This window comes from Propithecus coquereli, unplaced genomic scaffold (assembly GCF_000956105.1).
Source record: "Propithecus coquereli isolate 6110/MARCELLA unplaced genomic scaffold, Pcoq_1.0 Scaffold301, whole genome shotgun sequence".
In the NCBI taxonomy this organism is placed as follows: Eukaryota; Metazoa; Chordata; class Mammalia; order Primates; family Indriidae; genus Propithecus; species Propithecus coquereli.
The window spans coordinates 3867030-3882723 of NW_012148631.1; the positions used below are offsets into that span (position 1 = coordinate 3867030).

At 52.0% G+C, this 15694-nt stretch overlaps 1 protein-coding gene across 3 annotated transcripts in view; it reads left to right on the top strand.

Annotated features, from left to right (window-relative positions):
* Window positions 1-14507, top strand: part of NEURL1B (neuralized E3 ubiquitin protein ligase 1B) — a 37293-nt gene extending 22786 nt beyond the window's left edge. For 2 of the 3 annotated variants that reach the window (XM_012649709.1, XM_012649710.1), the window contains 3 exons: window positions 11044-11763; window positions 13802-13927; window positions 14263-14507. In XM_012649709.1, coding sequence (XP_012505163.1) covers window positions 11044-11763; window positions 13802-13927; window positions 14263-14507 — 1091 coding nt within the window. The remainder of the gene's footprint in view (window positions 1-11043; window positions 11764-13801; window positions 13928-14262) is intronic. The other variant, XM_012649711.1, reaches the window with a different exon arrangement.
* The last annotated feature ends 1187 nt before the right edge of the window (window positions 14508-15694 follow it).

Sequence of the window (15694 nt, forward strand, 5' to 3'; positions counted from 1 at the left end):
TCACCCCAAAAGGAAACCTCCTACCCATTAAGCAGCCATTCCCCATCCTCCCCTCCTCCCAGCCCCTGGCAACTGCTGATCTGCTGTCTGTTGGAGACCCCCGCCCTTGAACCCACAGATAGCACCTGAACCAGCCTCAATTTCTGGGGGAGTAAAGGGACAGCAGGTTTCTCAGGGTGTCTGGACACAGGTCTCAATGTAATTCCCCCGTGATGAAATGCATAGATCTAAAGATTGGTGGGTTTTGGCAGATTCAGGCACCTGTCCATAACCCCAGAAAGTTTCTGCCTTCTTCTTCTGAGTCAACTCCCTGCCTCCTAAGGGGCAGCCACTGTTCTGGTTTTCCACCATAGATTAGGTTAGTTTTGCCTGTTTTTGAACCTTATATAAATGGGATCATACAGTATCTATGCATTCGAGTCTGGCTTCTTTCGGCTTAATATTTTTTTGAGATTCATCCACGTCGTTGCTATGTGTATCAGTGGTTTATTCTGTTTATTGTCGAGTAGAGTCCATGATATGGATTACTGCAGTTTGTATATCTGAATGTTTGGGCTGTTTCTGGTTTTTCAGTCCTGCATCTTGTGGGAAAACCCTGGCCTGGACTCCTTGCTCTCCTGCTCTCCCCCAACCACCACGCCACCATTGGGCAAGGAGGGAGGAGTCATGCATTGGAGCTATGCCCCCACCCCCAGGAGTAGAAAGGCAGCACAACTTCTGTGTGGTCAAGGGCAGAGAGTTGGATCTCATGGACCTCTGCTATAGACGTGGCTTGCCACTTGCCAGGTGTGTGGCCTTGGCCAGGCAACTGAACCTCTCTGTTTCAGTTTTTTCATCTGTAAAATGGGTTCACGACAGCACCCACCTTATGGGATTATTGGCAGGGTTACGTGAGATGATATGTGAAAAGAATGCAGCACAAGGCCTGACACAGAGCAGACACTGAAGAAATAACAGCTGAGAAATAAGAATCTCTCCGTTTGCAAGTGGGCTGGAGCACATGTCCAAATACCAGGCTTAGACAGACCAGATTGTGAATAGCTGCCCACCCTCCAAGCTGGGGCTTTACTTGGGCATTTTAACTGTGTCCCCTTGTGCTCTTTTTCATGAAAGGTTTTGATATTTTTGACCTCCATGAAATGCAGATTTCTAAAACCTCCTGGGTCTCCTGTCACTCTTTGGGAGCTCTTAATTCCCATGGAGCAGGGAAGCAATCCAGCCTCATTCACCTGCTCATTCACAGCCCTCGTTTCTGAGTAACAGCCAAGAAATCACAGCCACTCCATAATCAGCACAAGTAGGTTAGGATTCTTTAAAAATACAAATTGGAAGCAGCCTTTGATGACTTAATGAGACTGAAAAAAATCTGTGAGGAGGCACGGACTCTTCCCCCACATTTACTTATTCAGCAAACCCTTATTGAACCCCTAGAATGTTCTAGGGAGGGAGAGGCAGAGTCCGCTGGAACATCAGTACAGCAGGCAGACGTGAGCCTCAGTTTCCTTATGTGCAGGTTATCCCTGAGATTTGATAATTACTGGGAAGTACCGGGCACAGGTGCTACAGCAAAAATGTTCACAAAAATATAAAAAAGGGGGAAATGAAATTAGAAAGAATTCCATGTTTGAGTAACGAGATGGGTGAATTTCACTACCTTCTTTATATCTGTGAGCTACCATTTTAAAAAATATATATGGAAAGAGCTTGTATTGCTTTTACAGTCAGCAAGAGCAATAAAGTTACTTTCCTTTCCGAAGGTTATGTGAGATAAGGGAGGAGAAATTCCTGACAAACGTTTATTGAGCCTCATTCAATTTCTCAAACCTTTGTTTCCTTCCCAGGGGAAAAGCAAGTTGACACTGATTACATCTGGGTAAAGGGATTATGGGTGATTTTTATTTCTTTTTCTCCTTCCCAAGTTAACAACAATTTATAAGTCAGGAAAGAAAAATTATAGTAAAAATAAGAAACTAAGCGGTCATGACTTTATAGGGTTTTAAGTAGAGGAAATAAGTACCCTGCTATTGTCAGCATAGGATGAGGCAATTTGAGAATCTCAGAATTCCTACCAGAAATCTCCCGATTCCTAGGAGAACTTGGCTTCTCAAGGGTGGTGTCCAAGGTACCAAACGGATACATAAAAGGCAGCCAGTGTCCACGTTTTTCCTTTCCTTTGCAAGGAGTGAGGAGGTGACATGGTTCCTTTAGAGCTTCTCAGCTGTGAAATTCCAAAATTGAAAATCCCTGGGACTCCTGCATCCCTCCCTCACTGCAATCAGCCCCACCGAGTAAAGCCTGAAAACCAACATCTGGGTAGCATCTGGGTAGGGTCATCAGATCTAGCAAGTAAAATACAGGACACCTAGTTAAATTTGAATTTCAGATAAACAATGAAATTTTTTCAGTACAAGTATTTCCCATGCAATATTTGGGACATACTTATGTGGAAAAAATTTGTTTATCTGAAATTAAAATGTAACTGGGCATCCTTTCTTTTATCCGGAAACCCTGGCCTGGGAAGCATCCTCCCCATCTTGTGGGACAGGGGTGCACTTTATTTGCCCTAGAACTTGAGCCAAAGTTAAGTCTCAGAAATAAAAAGAGATTCATAGGACTCCCATATTTTTTTTTTTTTTTTTTTGCCTGATGGAATCATGTGTCCAGCCTGCATCTTCCTGCACGGGAGCCCAGCTGCCCCATAGAACACTGCAGGGCCAGGGGTGCCTGTTTGAGATAAACAATCCAGGGTTGTGAGGAGGAAAGTGACTAGCCTAGAACCACCAAGACTGAGTGGCAGAGCCAGGACTGGGAGCCAGCGTGTCTGTATTCAGTTCAGTGGTTCTCAGCCTTGGCTGTATGTTGCGCTCACCTGGAGAGCTCTGAAACCCACTTCCCAGGCTGTCCCCAGACCAATAAAATCAGAACCTCGGGGGCTGGGCACAGTGGCTCACGCCCGTAATTTCAGCACTTTGGGAGGCCAAGGCAAGAGGATCACTTGAGGCCAGGAATTCAAGACCAGCCTAGACAACATAGCAAGATCCTGTTTTTACAAAAAAATATAAACCTTAGCTGAGCATGGTGGCGCGTGCCTGTAGTCCCAGCTACTTGGGAGACTGAGGCAGGAGGATCACTTGAGTCCAGAGTTTGCAGCTGCAGTAAGCTGTGATAGTGCCACTGCACTCCATCCTCCCTGCCTGAGGAGGGGGGGACAGAGGGAGACCCTGTCTCTAAAAAAAGAAAAAAAATCAGAGCCTCAAGGGGTGGCTTCCAGGCATTCAGATTTCTTAGGGCTCCTCAGGTGGCCCCGGGGTGCAGCCACGGTTGTGATCTCGATCCCCTTTGTATGGGTGTGTACTCCGCCTCCTTGCCTCCCTCCCTGCTTGGGAACCTTGGGTGCAGGTTGAGTTCTTCAGACTCCTCAGTTCAGGGCATGGGATCATCACTGGACCATGCAAGCCCGTTTCTTGCTTTGTTGGAGTTTTCACTTCATCCTCAATCCCCACTCCTTTTTATGCCTTCCCCTGCCCAGAGAGGCACCAGTGATGTTTGGCATAATCCCACAAGTATATCTTTTAAAAATATGTAGGTTTGTTTTATGTGTTTTCTATGCATATATGGATGGTATTATGCTAAGGATCTTACTCTGTTTTTCTTTTTTCATTCGCCCCTTTTTAGGATCTATCTGTGCTGTTGCATGTCTCTCTGGCTCCTCATTCCCTGGTGGCCTCCTCCCTTGGTGGACACCTGGCTTACTGCCAATCCCCCCCCACGCACACACGAACCAGACTGTAGGGCACATTGTCTCCCAGGGCTGCTCTATGGCTGCTCGTTTAATGGTCTCCGGGGCACAGACCAGGATGGGCTTGCTGTGTCCCAGAGCGGATCCATCCTTGAGAGCCTTGCATTTCTCTAGATGCTCCTTGTGGCCAAAGAGAAGGGAGCTGAGCCCAGGAGAATTACTTTCTGCTGAATTTAGCAGTTCCTGGACCTGGGAGAGGAAGGTTCTGCCAGGCCATGCACGTTTTCCCCGCTCCTCTCCTGGCTCCAGAAGGCATTATGGGTTGGGTATCCCTTATCCGAAATGCTTGGGACCAGAAGTGTTTCGGATTTCAGAAGTTTTTGGATTTTGGAATATTTGTATTGTACTTACCATTTCCCTTTCTCTTACCTGAAAATCTGAAATGCTCCAATGAGCATTTCCTTTGAGCGTCATGTCTGTACTCAAAAAGTTTCAGATTTTGGGTTGAGGATACTCAACGTTTATCTCCTTCTCCGTAAAAGCCCTTTCCAGGGGCTGTCTGGAGGCAGCCCTGTCCCTCTTCCCAGGCAGCTCAGGAGCGGTCAGTGTCAGCCCCGCCGTCCTTTCTCTGCCCAGTGGTGGAAGGCTGGTCAGATTGAACAAGTAATGCCAGCCCCAGGCTATGACACTGCAGACTGTATTGTCAGAAATCTTTGGTTGCAGGGGACAGAAACCCAGTTCAGTCTCACTTAAGGAAGAAGGAGAATTAATGTCTCATGGGACTGAAAATTCCTGGGAACAGCTACCTTTAAGTCTGGCTTCATGCAAGGGCCCAGAGATCAGCACCTGGAATACTTGTCTGTCTTCATTTCTTGCTCTGCTGTCTTCTTTGTTGGCTTCATCCTCAGCCTGGCTCTCCCTCTGGGGTGGAGGGAAGGCTACCAGCAGCTGTCCCCTGTCCCACCAGCCTAAATCCAGCAGCAGGAGAGCTGCTTTCTGTAAGGTCTGCCTAACGTCTCAAGACTAAGCGTCGTCCACCTGGCTTGGGTCACACGCCCGGCTTCCAAACCCATCTCTGTGGCCAGGGGGGATGGGATGAAGTGACTGGCCTGGTCAAGCCTCCCCTCTTTAAGGTAATGGGAAGTGGGGGTGGGGCAGTTCCCCCCAAAGAAAAGTTGGGTGCTGGTACCAGAAGAAGGGGTGGATTCCAGGCAGCCAGAAACAATAGCCCTGCATAGACCTTGGGAGGGAGTCATTACCCAGCTTGACAGTGCCGAGACCCCTTGTTACTAATAGTTACTGGGCATCTGCTCTGCACCAGGCATACTGCTGAGGCCTTTACAGGTGGCATGTGTTCTGTTCCTTACAACAATCCTGTGAGGCAGGAAACAGTATCATCCTCATTGGCAGGCTGGGCATGGATAGATAACTTGCCCAAGGTCACATAACAGTTGGTGGCTCTAGAATCAGTGTTTGCTCGTTAGCGTTACGAGCAAAGTATCTGATAAAGACTTGAACTTACAGATCTAAATGCAGGGCTGGGAGGTCTGAGTTCACCACTCCAGGATGGAGTGAGGAAACTGAGGCCCAGAGAGGGGCAGGGACTTGCCCAAGGTCTCCCAGCTGATCAGTGGCCATGGCGGAGGGAGGGCGTGCCTCAGTGTGTGACCTGTGAGCACCGTATCAGGCAGGGAGGAGCAGCTGCAGCCAGCTTCACGCAGAGCCCCCGTGGGGAGCAGCACAGGGTAACTGGCTTTTGTAGTTAACGTTTTCTCTCCAAACAGGCCAGGCCAGCTCCCCGCTCCCCGCCCCAGCAGTAAAGCATTTGCTTGGCAGAGCGGCCTGAAGAGTTGTCCTTTCCTAGTCTGGAGCAAGACCTCTGCTCTGTGGCGGCCGGCCTGACCCACTAAGGGCTCCTGAAGGCCTGCTCTGTGCTAGGCGCGGTGCCAAGCACATTGCGATTGCTCCGTTCTGCCCTACTTAACCCCACAGACCAGTAAGGTAGGGTGAGGGTCCCTAGTTTGCAGGTGGGGAAACTGAGGTCACAGCCAGGACTGGCCAGGGTCTGTCTTCCCCAGTCCAGCCTTCTTTGGTTGGCAGAAGGGCGGCGTCTGGAAAAGCACGGGCTTGGTGGCCCACAGACCCGTGTCCTATGCGGTCATGCCCAGGCAGACAGTCCCTGTCCTCTGTCCTCCATCCCCAACCCCCTCCCTTGGTGCCCACCCCCTCTGCCCTGTCACCTCCCTCCTCTTCGTGGACACGGCTCCTGTCATTTGTCTACTTCTCAGTCTCCATCCACAATCACATAAAAGCGCTCCCGTGGCATCTGTCTTTTAGGAACGCCCTTGACCAGCCCTGGCCACAGTCCCGTCTCTCTGCCCTCCCTCAGAGCAGGTCTTACTCAAGCGCTGTCTGCAACAGACCCCTCTCCTTTCCCCCCGAGGCTCATCCCCTGAGGCTGGGTCTCGCCCGGCACTGACCTTCAGCCTGTGAGACCCCGAGCCCCCATCTACGCAGCCTCTCACTTTCAGCCCAGGTGACCCCTGCCCACTGCTGGGATGCTGCTGCTTCTCATGGCTCCTGAGCCTGCCCAGCTCCCACCTTCCTCCCGCCTCCCTGGCCGCTCCTCCCTGGCCTGGCCTGCATATGTGAGAGCCCCAGGTTCCGCCCTCAGCTCACTCTCCTTTTCACTGTCTTAAACTGAGTAATACAACATGCAGATAGGAAAATGTCTAAGACAACTGTAGAGTTCAACAAATTGTCATAAAGCAAGGCTGTTCATCTTTACTCTTTCCCCAGATGCTCCGAGCCTGTCACTGGGCTCTGAGTCCCACCTCTAAGCCACTGGCTCCCAAATCCATCTCCCCATCAAGTCCCTCCTGGCTCTGAGAGCCACCCTGCACTGACACACTCAGACAGAACTTTGAGCCCCCCACCTCCTGGTCCCCAGCCGGTCCCACTGGCATTAAGTGGCACCACCCACTTGGTTGGTCAGGCCAGAAACCAGGAATCATTCTTGAATCTCTTTTCCTTGCCCTGTATCCGTTCTGTCAGTGTGTCTTGTCATTTCTGCCACCAGTACGTGGCCCAAATCCGTCCTTCAGAGACAGGGAAGTGACTGGTGGGTAGGTCCCTCTGTCTCCAGCTCTCCCTGCCTTCATTTTCATCTTCACACAAAGATGGTTTCTCTTGGGACATAAATTCTGCTTTCCTTCCAGCCCCGACATACTTGACCTAAGAGAGAAAGGGGAGGGGAAGAAAGGGAAGAACCCAGCTCCCTCCCAGGCCGAGCCAGACCCAGGAGGTGGCCCAGGGGAGGAGGCGGGAAGTCTGTCCCAGCTTCCCCCGGCCTGGCCTAGGGACTGTGGCTGTGTGATAGTGTTCAGTGAGTGTGGGGGGAGGGGAGCCACGTCAGGCCCATGGAGGCTGAAACTCCCAGGAGGCTGCAGGGCTGAGGCTGAGCCCACGTGCTGGGCAGCTCTAGGAGCTGAACAAGAACAGCCGAATTTGGAGGCAGTATTCCAAGTGTCGAAGGGCCTGGCTCTGGAACAGTCTGGGTTGGAATCCCATTTCTGTCACTCCTAGGCTATGTGACCTTTGAGTAACTCACTCCACCTCTCACAGCCTCAGTGTTCTCTCACTATGAAATGTGCCCATTTTACAGAGCCACCGAGGATAGTGGTGAGGATGGAAGGGAATAATCAGTGTATGTAGTTGCATGTGGCAGGTGGTCAACAACATGGTTGCGTACACTTTCATCAGGTCCAGAGAGTGGGCTTGGAGACGAGCCCCGGGTAGAAGCTGGGCAGTCTCAGTACGCTCCCTTGGTGGCCTCTTGATGCCACTGGATTTCTGCCTATAGCTGGCTGGTTTTCCATGGAACAAGTGCCCCTTGAGCAGTGGATTCTGGAGTGTCCGGCCTAGGCCAGCACTGTGCCATCTTGTCAGGCCCTATGCCCAATGGGCACAAAGCTCCTTGCATAGAGATAAAGTGAAGAGATGTAGCCTTCTCTGAGGGGCTGCCATGTGCCAGGTACCAGGCACAATGTCACACTCACTGTGACCCAGCCTTGCACACACACCAAGCTTCCAGCACCTGGGAGCCTTCACACATGCTGTCCTCTGTGCCTGGAATGCTCACGCTCCACCCTCGCTGGCCACCCAGGCCTCGGCCCCTTCGCCACCACCAGAGAGGCCTTTTCTGGCTCACTCTCAGGCCTCACTCTGACCAAGTCCCCTTTTGTACACTCTCAGAGAAGCTCAGCTCTGTCATCCTCGGCTGATTCGCTTTACCTCTGAGTCCCCCACTTACCTGTGCACAGTGGCTCCTGGGGCACTCGCCAGCTCGCTGTAAGATGGCTTCACTGGAGTCTGTCTCTCCCACTGGAACGGGAGCTCCGTGAACACAGGACCCAGACGTGTGTGCTCCCCTCTGTTCCCCCAGTGCCCAGCAGCACTTGGCACACAGCGAGTGTGCTATACATTTTGTTGAATAAATGCTAAAGGAATGATGATCATAATTAATGTTTTGAGCACTTAATGCCATGCTCTGTTACACTCTTTATAAAAGTAATTTAACCTCCATAATGCGGTGGTGGGGGAACATTCTATGCGAAGCTGAGGCTTCAAGAGGTGAAATGACTTACGTAAGGTCATATGGCCAGGAAGGGCCAAAACCAAGACTAGAACCCAAGTGTGCCCACTCCAAAGGCCATGCTCTTAATGAAGATGCTGCCCTGAAGGACAGGTTCCTGTGTGAGCCACCGGGGCAAGGAGGAGAAGCATTGGGGTTGGGGGCAGAGGCAGAGTATGTTGGCAAGAGCAGGGCCCAGAGCTAGCAGAGGCCCAGGGCAAACCGAGGCCAACGCCTTTAAATTTAGCCTGGCAGGGCGACTGTGGGTGTGGCAGGGAGCGCTGGGAAAAGTGCATTCATTATACCAAGAGACTCTCAGAAACATCCACTTGTCTAAAATGCCTTTTTAAAATAGTGCTTGTTTTATTCTACCTTTGTACATCCTTTTTTTTATGATTACAAAATCAGTGTATGTTTGTTAGAGAAAAATGAGTAAACCAGAAAACAATAAAGAAGCAAATTTCCACCCAGAAATAGCCGCTCCCAAATTTTTTATGTATTTCCTTCCTATATTTTTCCTATGCATCCTATGAGTACCTTTCCAACAAAAGTAGAATCAAACCATTTGTTCAGTTCTGTATCCTCTTTTGTTTATTTAATGTTTTATCAAGGACATTTTCCCATATTGTTAAATATTAATTAAAAACTTGATTTTTAAAAATATTTATTGATGTTTTTCTGATAAAAATTTGTAAAAATTTGATACATGTTTACTATAGGAAAATTGGGTAACACAGAAAAATCTGAAGTCCTTTATAGTCTCACCCCTGAGAGGGTTAATTACCATTAACATTTACTTGTATTTCTCCCCAGCACTTGATTTCCTATGCACATAAATAAAACGATACAGACAGATATAGACACATAAGCACACACACATACACTTTTTAAAAGAACCAAACTGAAAATGCAGTTCTTTCCTCAAGCTGTGGGGAAGCATCCTCTAAAGCAAAGTACACACACTCAGATGCCCACAGAGCCCCACCAAGTAGCTGAGCCGGTGAAGAGGGCCACCTCGGGGCCATAGAGAAGGAGAGATCAAACCCCTTCAGTAAGAGGGCAAGCTTTAGCCCACTGTTGCCATGCTAGAATTCAGGCCGTGTTAGCAGACCTGATTTCCCAAGAGAAGCTAGGAATCCGGTTGAAGTGAAATGTGTCTGGGGTGGGAGTCACATATCAGACTCTCACAGGGCCTGGGGCATACAGTTTGAAAAAGCACATTATTATGATTTCATTTTACAGTTGGAAAACTAAAGAGGAAGAAATTTGTGTGTGTGATACAAACTACAGAATGATAACATTTAACAATATCTTGGCTAGAGAGGGGTCTGTTTAAAAAGTTTGAGAAACACTATCTTGTTAACTTATTATGGGTTAACAAGAACATTTTTATCAGTAAAAAAAAAATCTTCAAAATATTTTAATGACTGTTTCTTTCCCTGATTTGTTATTCAGTGTAGCAGTCTCTTCTAGAGACCTCATTCATTCATTTATTCATCCAATAAACTATTAATAATGAAGGCTGTTTGTCAAGCACTCTGGTAAGCCCTGAGAACACGGTGGTGGGCAAACTGGCATAGACCCTGCCTTCCAGGGACTCATATTCTAGCTAGGGAGACAGAAAATAAACAAGTAATCTACCAAAGTATGACATTCTCTACTACCTGGATAAACATTATCTTTATTTTGCTTTGTTATGCAACTATAACATATAGTATCAAGAACATCTTTTCACAGCACTAAAAATGACTCAAAAATGTTTTCTTAATTGATTTTTTAAGAACTTTCCCTTCCTTTTCTGTTGTTATAGAATGAGTGGATCTCTTGTAAAGACCTTATTTCTTCAATGCTTAGAGACCTGCCCAGGGCCAGGCGCTGTTCTCTGTGCTGTGGACACGGCAGTGAGGACAGGCCCAGGTCCTCCCTTCTTTCAGAGGCAGCAGGTGTTGAAGAGCCCAGACTCTGGAGCCAGACAGCCTGGTTCAAGCTGTGGCTTTGCCTCTTAGTAGCAGTGTGCCCCTTGGTCATGTTCCCCAGCCTCTCCGTGCCTCAGCTCTTTCTTAGCTCAATGGCTACTAACAGTACATAGGTCACAGGGTGGTTGTGAGGATTAAATGAGATAACATGTGAAAGGAGCTTATAAGTACCTGTCACATGACAAGGCCACAAATACAGGTTGCTCTATCTATTGGAACTTATGTTCTAGTTGGGGAGACAATAAAGGATTTTCAGATGCCCTTTGAATGTTCGAAAGTATGAAAACCTGTAAGGGAGGGGAGGAGGGAGGACAGGAGGGAGAGAAAAAAGGAAGCAGGAAAAGGGAATGTAGGAGGGAGAAAAAAGGAAGGAAAGAGGGGGAGAGAAAAGGGGGAAAGAAAAAGAAGGTAGAAAAGGTGGAGGGAAAAGGGAGGAGGGGTGGAAGAAGAGAAGGACGAAGACAAGGAAAAAGAAGGGCAGGAGGGAGAGAGGAAGGAGGAAGAGCCCCTCTGCCCATCCCAAAGGTAAGAGCAGGTCAGGTGAGCCATGGATTGTGCTTAACCCAATGCTGTGCACCTGTGGCTCCTTAAACAAAAATGCAAATGAACAAAAAACGAGTTCAGGGCGGCATGAGGGTGGAGGCGGCCGCGGGCCACGGCCCAGCATTCACGCGGTCCCCCTCTGTCCCGCGCAGAGAGCACCTTTGCCGACACGCTGCCGCCCACGCGCCTCAGCCAGGCCCGCTTCAGCGCCTGCCTGCCGCCCAGCAGCCACGACGCGGCCAACTTCGACAACAACGAGCTCGAGAACAACCAGGTGGTGGCCAAGCTGGGCCACCTGGCGCTGGGCCGCGCTCCAGGCCCGCCGCCCGCCGACGCCGCGGCCGCCGCCATCCCGTGCGGGCCCCGCGACCGCCCGCGGCCCGCGTCGTCGCCGGTGCTGCTCGAGGCCGACCTGCGCTTCCACGCGACGCGCGGGCCCGACGTGAGCCTGTCCGCCGACCGCAAGGTGGCCTGCGCGCCGCGGCCCGACGGCGGCCGCACGCTCGTCTTCTCCGAGCGCCCGCTGCGGCCCGGCGAGAGCCTCTTCGTGGAGGTGGGCCGTCCGGGGCTGGCGGCGCCCGGCGCGCTGGCCTTCGGCATCACGTCGTGCGACCCGGGCGGGCTGCGGCCGACCGAGCTGCCCGCCGACCCCGACGCGCTGCTCGACCGCAAGGAGTACTGGGTGGTGGCGCGCGCGGGGCCCGTGCGGAGCGGCGGCGACGCGCTCAGCTTCACGCTGCGGCCCGGCGGCGACGTGCTCCTGGCCGTCAACGGGCGCCCGCGCGGCCGCCTGCTGTGCGTCGACACCACGCAGGCGCTCTGGGCCTTCTTCGCCGTGCGCTGCGGCGCCGCGGGCCAGCTGCGCCTCCTCGGTGAGTGCAGCCTCGGGAGCGCGCGCCCGCGAGGCCCGCGCCGCACCCCACCCTTCCCGCCGCCACCCCGCAACCCCACCGCCCTCGCCCGTCCCGCCGCCTCCCACCCCTGGCAGCTGCCGCCCCCTCAGCCAGCCGTCCCCACCGGCGAGCGCCCATCGCCACCACCCGGCCCCCGCAGAGTCCCTGAGAACGTGCGTTCCTGACAGGTGTCCCAGGACGCTGCCCTTGTTGCTCCCTGGACCACGTTTGTAAACCACCGGCCTAGATAGGTAACTGGCTGGTCCCAGGGCTTGGCAGGCTGTATGCAGTTGGTACGTGGTCGGTGCAATTTTTAGTTCCGTTGATTTTTTATATTAGGGTGTTTTAATTTATGTGATGCATATTAAGCGTGGGAGGGGGAAATACATTCGACTACATGTAAAAGAGGAAGCGAGAACAGCACCCTCGGCATAGAGTGGAACGGAGACCTGAACCGTCCTATTTTGAGATGATTCTTGCCTTCATTTTCATGCCCCAATAGGTAGGAAGCGCCCACCAGCTGTGGGCAAGGCCCTGGGCTCCAGGACAGGGCCAGCAGAGAGCAGGACCAGACCACGCCCGGCAGGCGCTCACAGACACCTGAATAGAGAGTGCCACAGGTGACATCTGCCACAGAAGCAGGGGGCTTCAGCCCTGCTTGGTGGATGGAGGGTGGTGTTCAGGGAGGGCTTCCCGGATAGCACAGCTCCAATTTCATGGTTCAAGAAGTAAAGTCAAATAATAACAGCCAGTCAGCATTTCATTGTTATCTCGTTAAATTTTATCCTCCTGATAACCCTATGAAATCGGCGTCCCTATCCCCATCTGGTAACAGTGCTGCAGCACGGAGAGATTAAATAACCGGCTGTTCCAGAGCCACACCGCTGATCGGCCATGGAGATGTTAGAGCAGAGACTCTCCTGAGCCCCCGTTCCGTCTGTGTAGACAGCGAGGAACGCTTGCATCGTGGGGTTGTCATGAGGACGACATGATGTGGTGCATATGACACCTTCCGCAGGGCCTGACACCGCCCTGAGTTTAACCAGTGGTAACAGTCACAACAGAAACGCTTGCTGTCACTCGCCTGCTGTCTGAGTAACGGCAGAGGAGCAGTGGCAGCAGTGGTGGTTTGGACGTTTTGGCTTTTTTGTTTTGTTTTTTGGTTTTGGTTTCGTTTTTGGTTTTTGAGGCACCATCAGTCGTAGTCATCTCGGCCTGAGAGGAGTTGCCCACTGTCCATTCATCCTCAAGTCGGGTAAGGGAAGGGGCATCTCCATCCTGCAAAATAACCTGTTACTGTCTATTACCTGAACCAACGGTGAGCTTCAGGAAGAAGACTCAGCTACGTTGAACACTAGTAGTCAGGGATCTTGTAGTTGCAAGTGACAAAAGCCCAAAGTGCCCTAGGCAAAAGAAAGGAAATGTATGGGTACACATAAATAAAAAGTCTGGGAGTATATTGGCTGGCTTCAGGAACAGCTGGATCTAAGCGTTGAAAGGATGTCGTCAGGGTACCATCTCTCTCTTCCTCTCAAAGTTCTTGCCTCTGTGATGGCTTCACTCAGGCAGGCCCTTGCCACAGGGTGGCCCTCCAGCTCCAGGCTTACCTCCCAGTGGAATGAGCCCCTTCTTTCCCAACAGTTCTGGTGGAAGCCACAGAATCGGGCCTCAGTGGCCTTACTTGGGTTACAGTCCCTTCCCTGAACCACTGCTGAGACCAAGGAGTGGAAGTTCTTACTGGCCAGACCTGCATTGTGTTGGGGAGGGTGCAGCAGTGCCCCAAAAGAATATCCCAGTGCTATTCCTGAAAGAAACGGCAGTGGAGGCTGGGCGGGCAGAGGATAGATGTCCACCGTGCTTGTACGTGCTCATCAGTCCTTAGCAGAACCCTGGGCGGTGGCTCTGGTCCTCTCATTAGACAGACGGAGAAGCTCAGGTGTGAAGTGGTGAAGAGCCAGGGACTGGCAGGGCAGGTCCTACCTCCCACTGTCTCTGATGGAGTCTCTTTGGGTCTCAGGTACCCTGCAGTCCAGTCCCGCGACAACAACTCCATCAGGGTCCCTCAGTGGCTCTCAAGACGACAGTGATTCAGATATGACCTTCAGTGTCAACCAGTCCTCCTCGGCGTCTGAGTCATCCCTGGGTAAGGAAATGTAAACCCTGGTAGGAGTAGGAGCAGGGAATGGGCCCTCCCCCTGCATCCCCTCCTTCCCTCAGCGGTATGTTCAGCTGGGGTGAGGAGAAACGTCTAGATAGGGCATCCCAAAGGGTGATGATGGGGGCATTTTATCTTGGCGCTTGGGGGGCAGTAGAAGGGTAGAGAAAGGTGCAAAACCTGGAAGGTAAACCAAAATCCCTATCTCCCCCAATTGTTCCCCGATCGGTTCCCCCAAGAAGCTCTGCACTCTTGGGGTTGCCCCAGCAGAGCCCACCTGGGAGATACATTATTAACACATGTCCTGTTCTCCCTTTCGGCAGTGACGGCGCCCAGCTCCCCGCTGAGCCCCCCGGTATCCCCCGTGTTCTCCCCACCGGAACCGGCAGGCAGCAAGAACAGCGAGTGCACGGTGTGCTTCGATGGTGAGGTGGACACGGTCATCTACACATGTGGACACATGTGCCTGTGTCACAGCTGCGGCCTGCGGCTCAAGCGGCAGGCCCGGGCCTGCTGCCCCATCTGCCGGCGGCCCATCAAGGACGTCATTAAGATCTACAGGCCATAGCCTGGCCTCCCACGGGCCTTGGCTGGAGCAAGGTCACCTTTCTGAAGCCCCCCTGGGCCGGGCAACCACCATGGCTTCCAGGGAGTCTAGGGGCAGCAGCCGTCTCTCCAACGGTGGGCAAGGCGTGACAGTCGGGCAGAACAGGCCCCGGGGGTCTGAGCCCAGCAAGGTTTGCTTCTGGCTCAACAGTGCTGCCCCCACAAGGCCGTCCCAAGAGCAAGCTCAGGAACTGCCTGGCAGATCACCCTTTCCCTTGGTGACCTTTCCGCTGGGAAACAGCATCTTCTGTCCGTGCAATGCTTCTTTCTGGGGTGGGGCTGAGTGTGAGAGAGAAGGGGAGGGGCGGGAGGGGGCCAGAGACTAGGGAGAGAACGTGTGAGAGAATGAGGGAGGACGCGTGGGGATTGTGTCCAGGTATCCTGGCTCTGGGAGCTCACCGAACGCTGCCGAGTGTGCGGTCCGGAGCCCAGATGTTAGCGTGACTAGAATCGTTCACTTTCCGGGGTTGTGATGGAAGCTCGTTTTGAATGTATGAAGCCGGAACCTAAACAGAGCTCCCGTGGATGGTATAGGAAAGAGATGCTCAGATTTCCTAAGGGGAGGCAAAAATAACTCATTGTTTACAGCTCCAAAGCACCAACTCCTTGAGGGGAAGGCGGGTGGGGAACCTAAGAGAACAATTCACTTTTTTCATTTCTTACGCAGTCTTGGACGCGAGCTGCAGCCGAGCGCTCTGGCCCGTGTCATCTTTCACCCCTTCCCCCAGACGGTCTAATAATAAGCACATCGCACCTTCACTCCGTCTCTGGAGGCTTTGTCTTGGTAACCCCCTCCAAGAAGAGGAGCAGCAGCTTCTGTTTTCCTGGGGGAGGGAAAGAATCCTAGAGGCAGGTGACTCACCCGGACTTGGAAACGCCACTTCTCAGCACAGACAGCTGTCCACGTTTCCCATTGTAACCCTGGGCCTGGCACTGACCAGGTGTTGTGGGCACTCCCAGGGTGACCTCCTGGCAGGTGTGGGAGGAACCAGGGCTTCATAACTGGTCCTTGTTCTGATTCTCAGTTCATCCTCCTCTGCTGGTTCCTGACACCTTAACTGATAAGTCTGTTAACTAACACACAGCAACTGAAAACGCCGGCATTGTGATTCTCCCCTCCCAGGCCTACTTGGTGGTATTTCCTGAAAC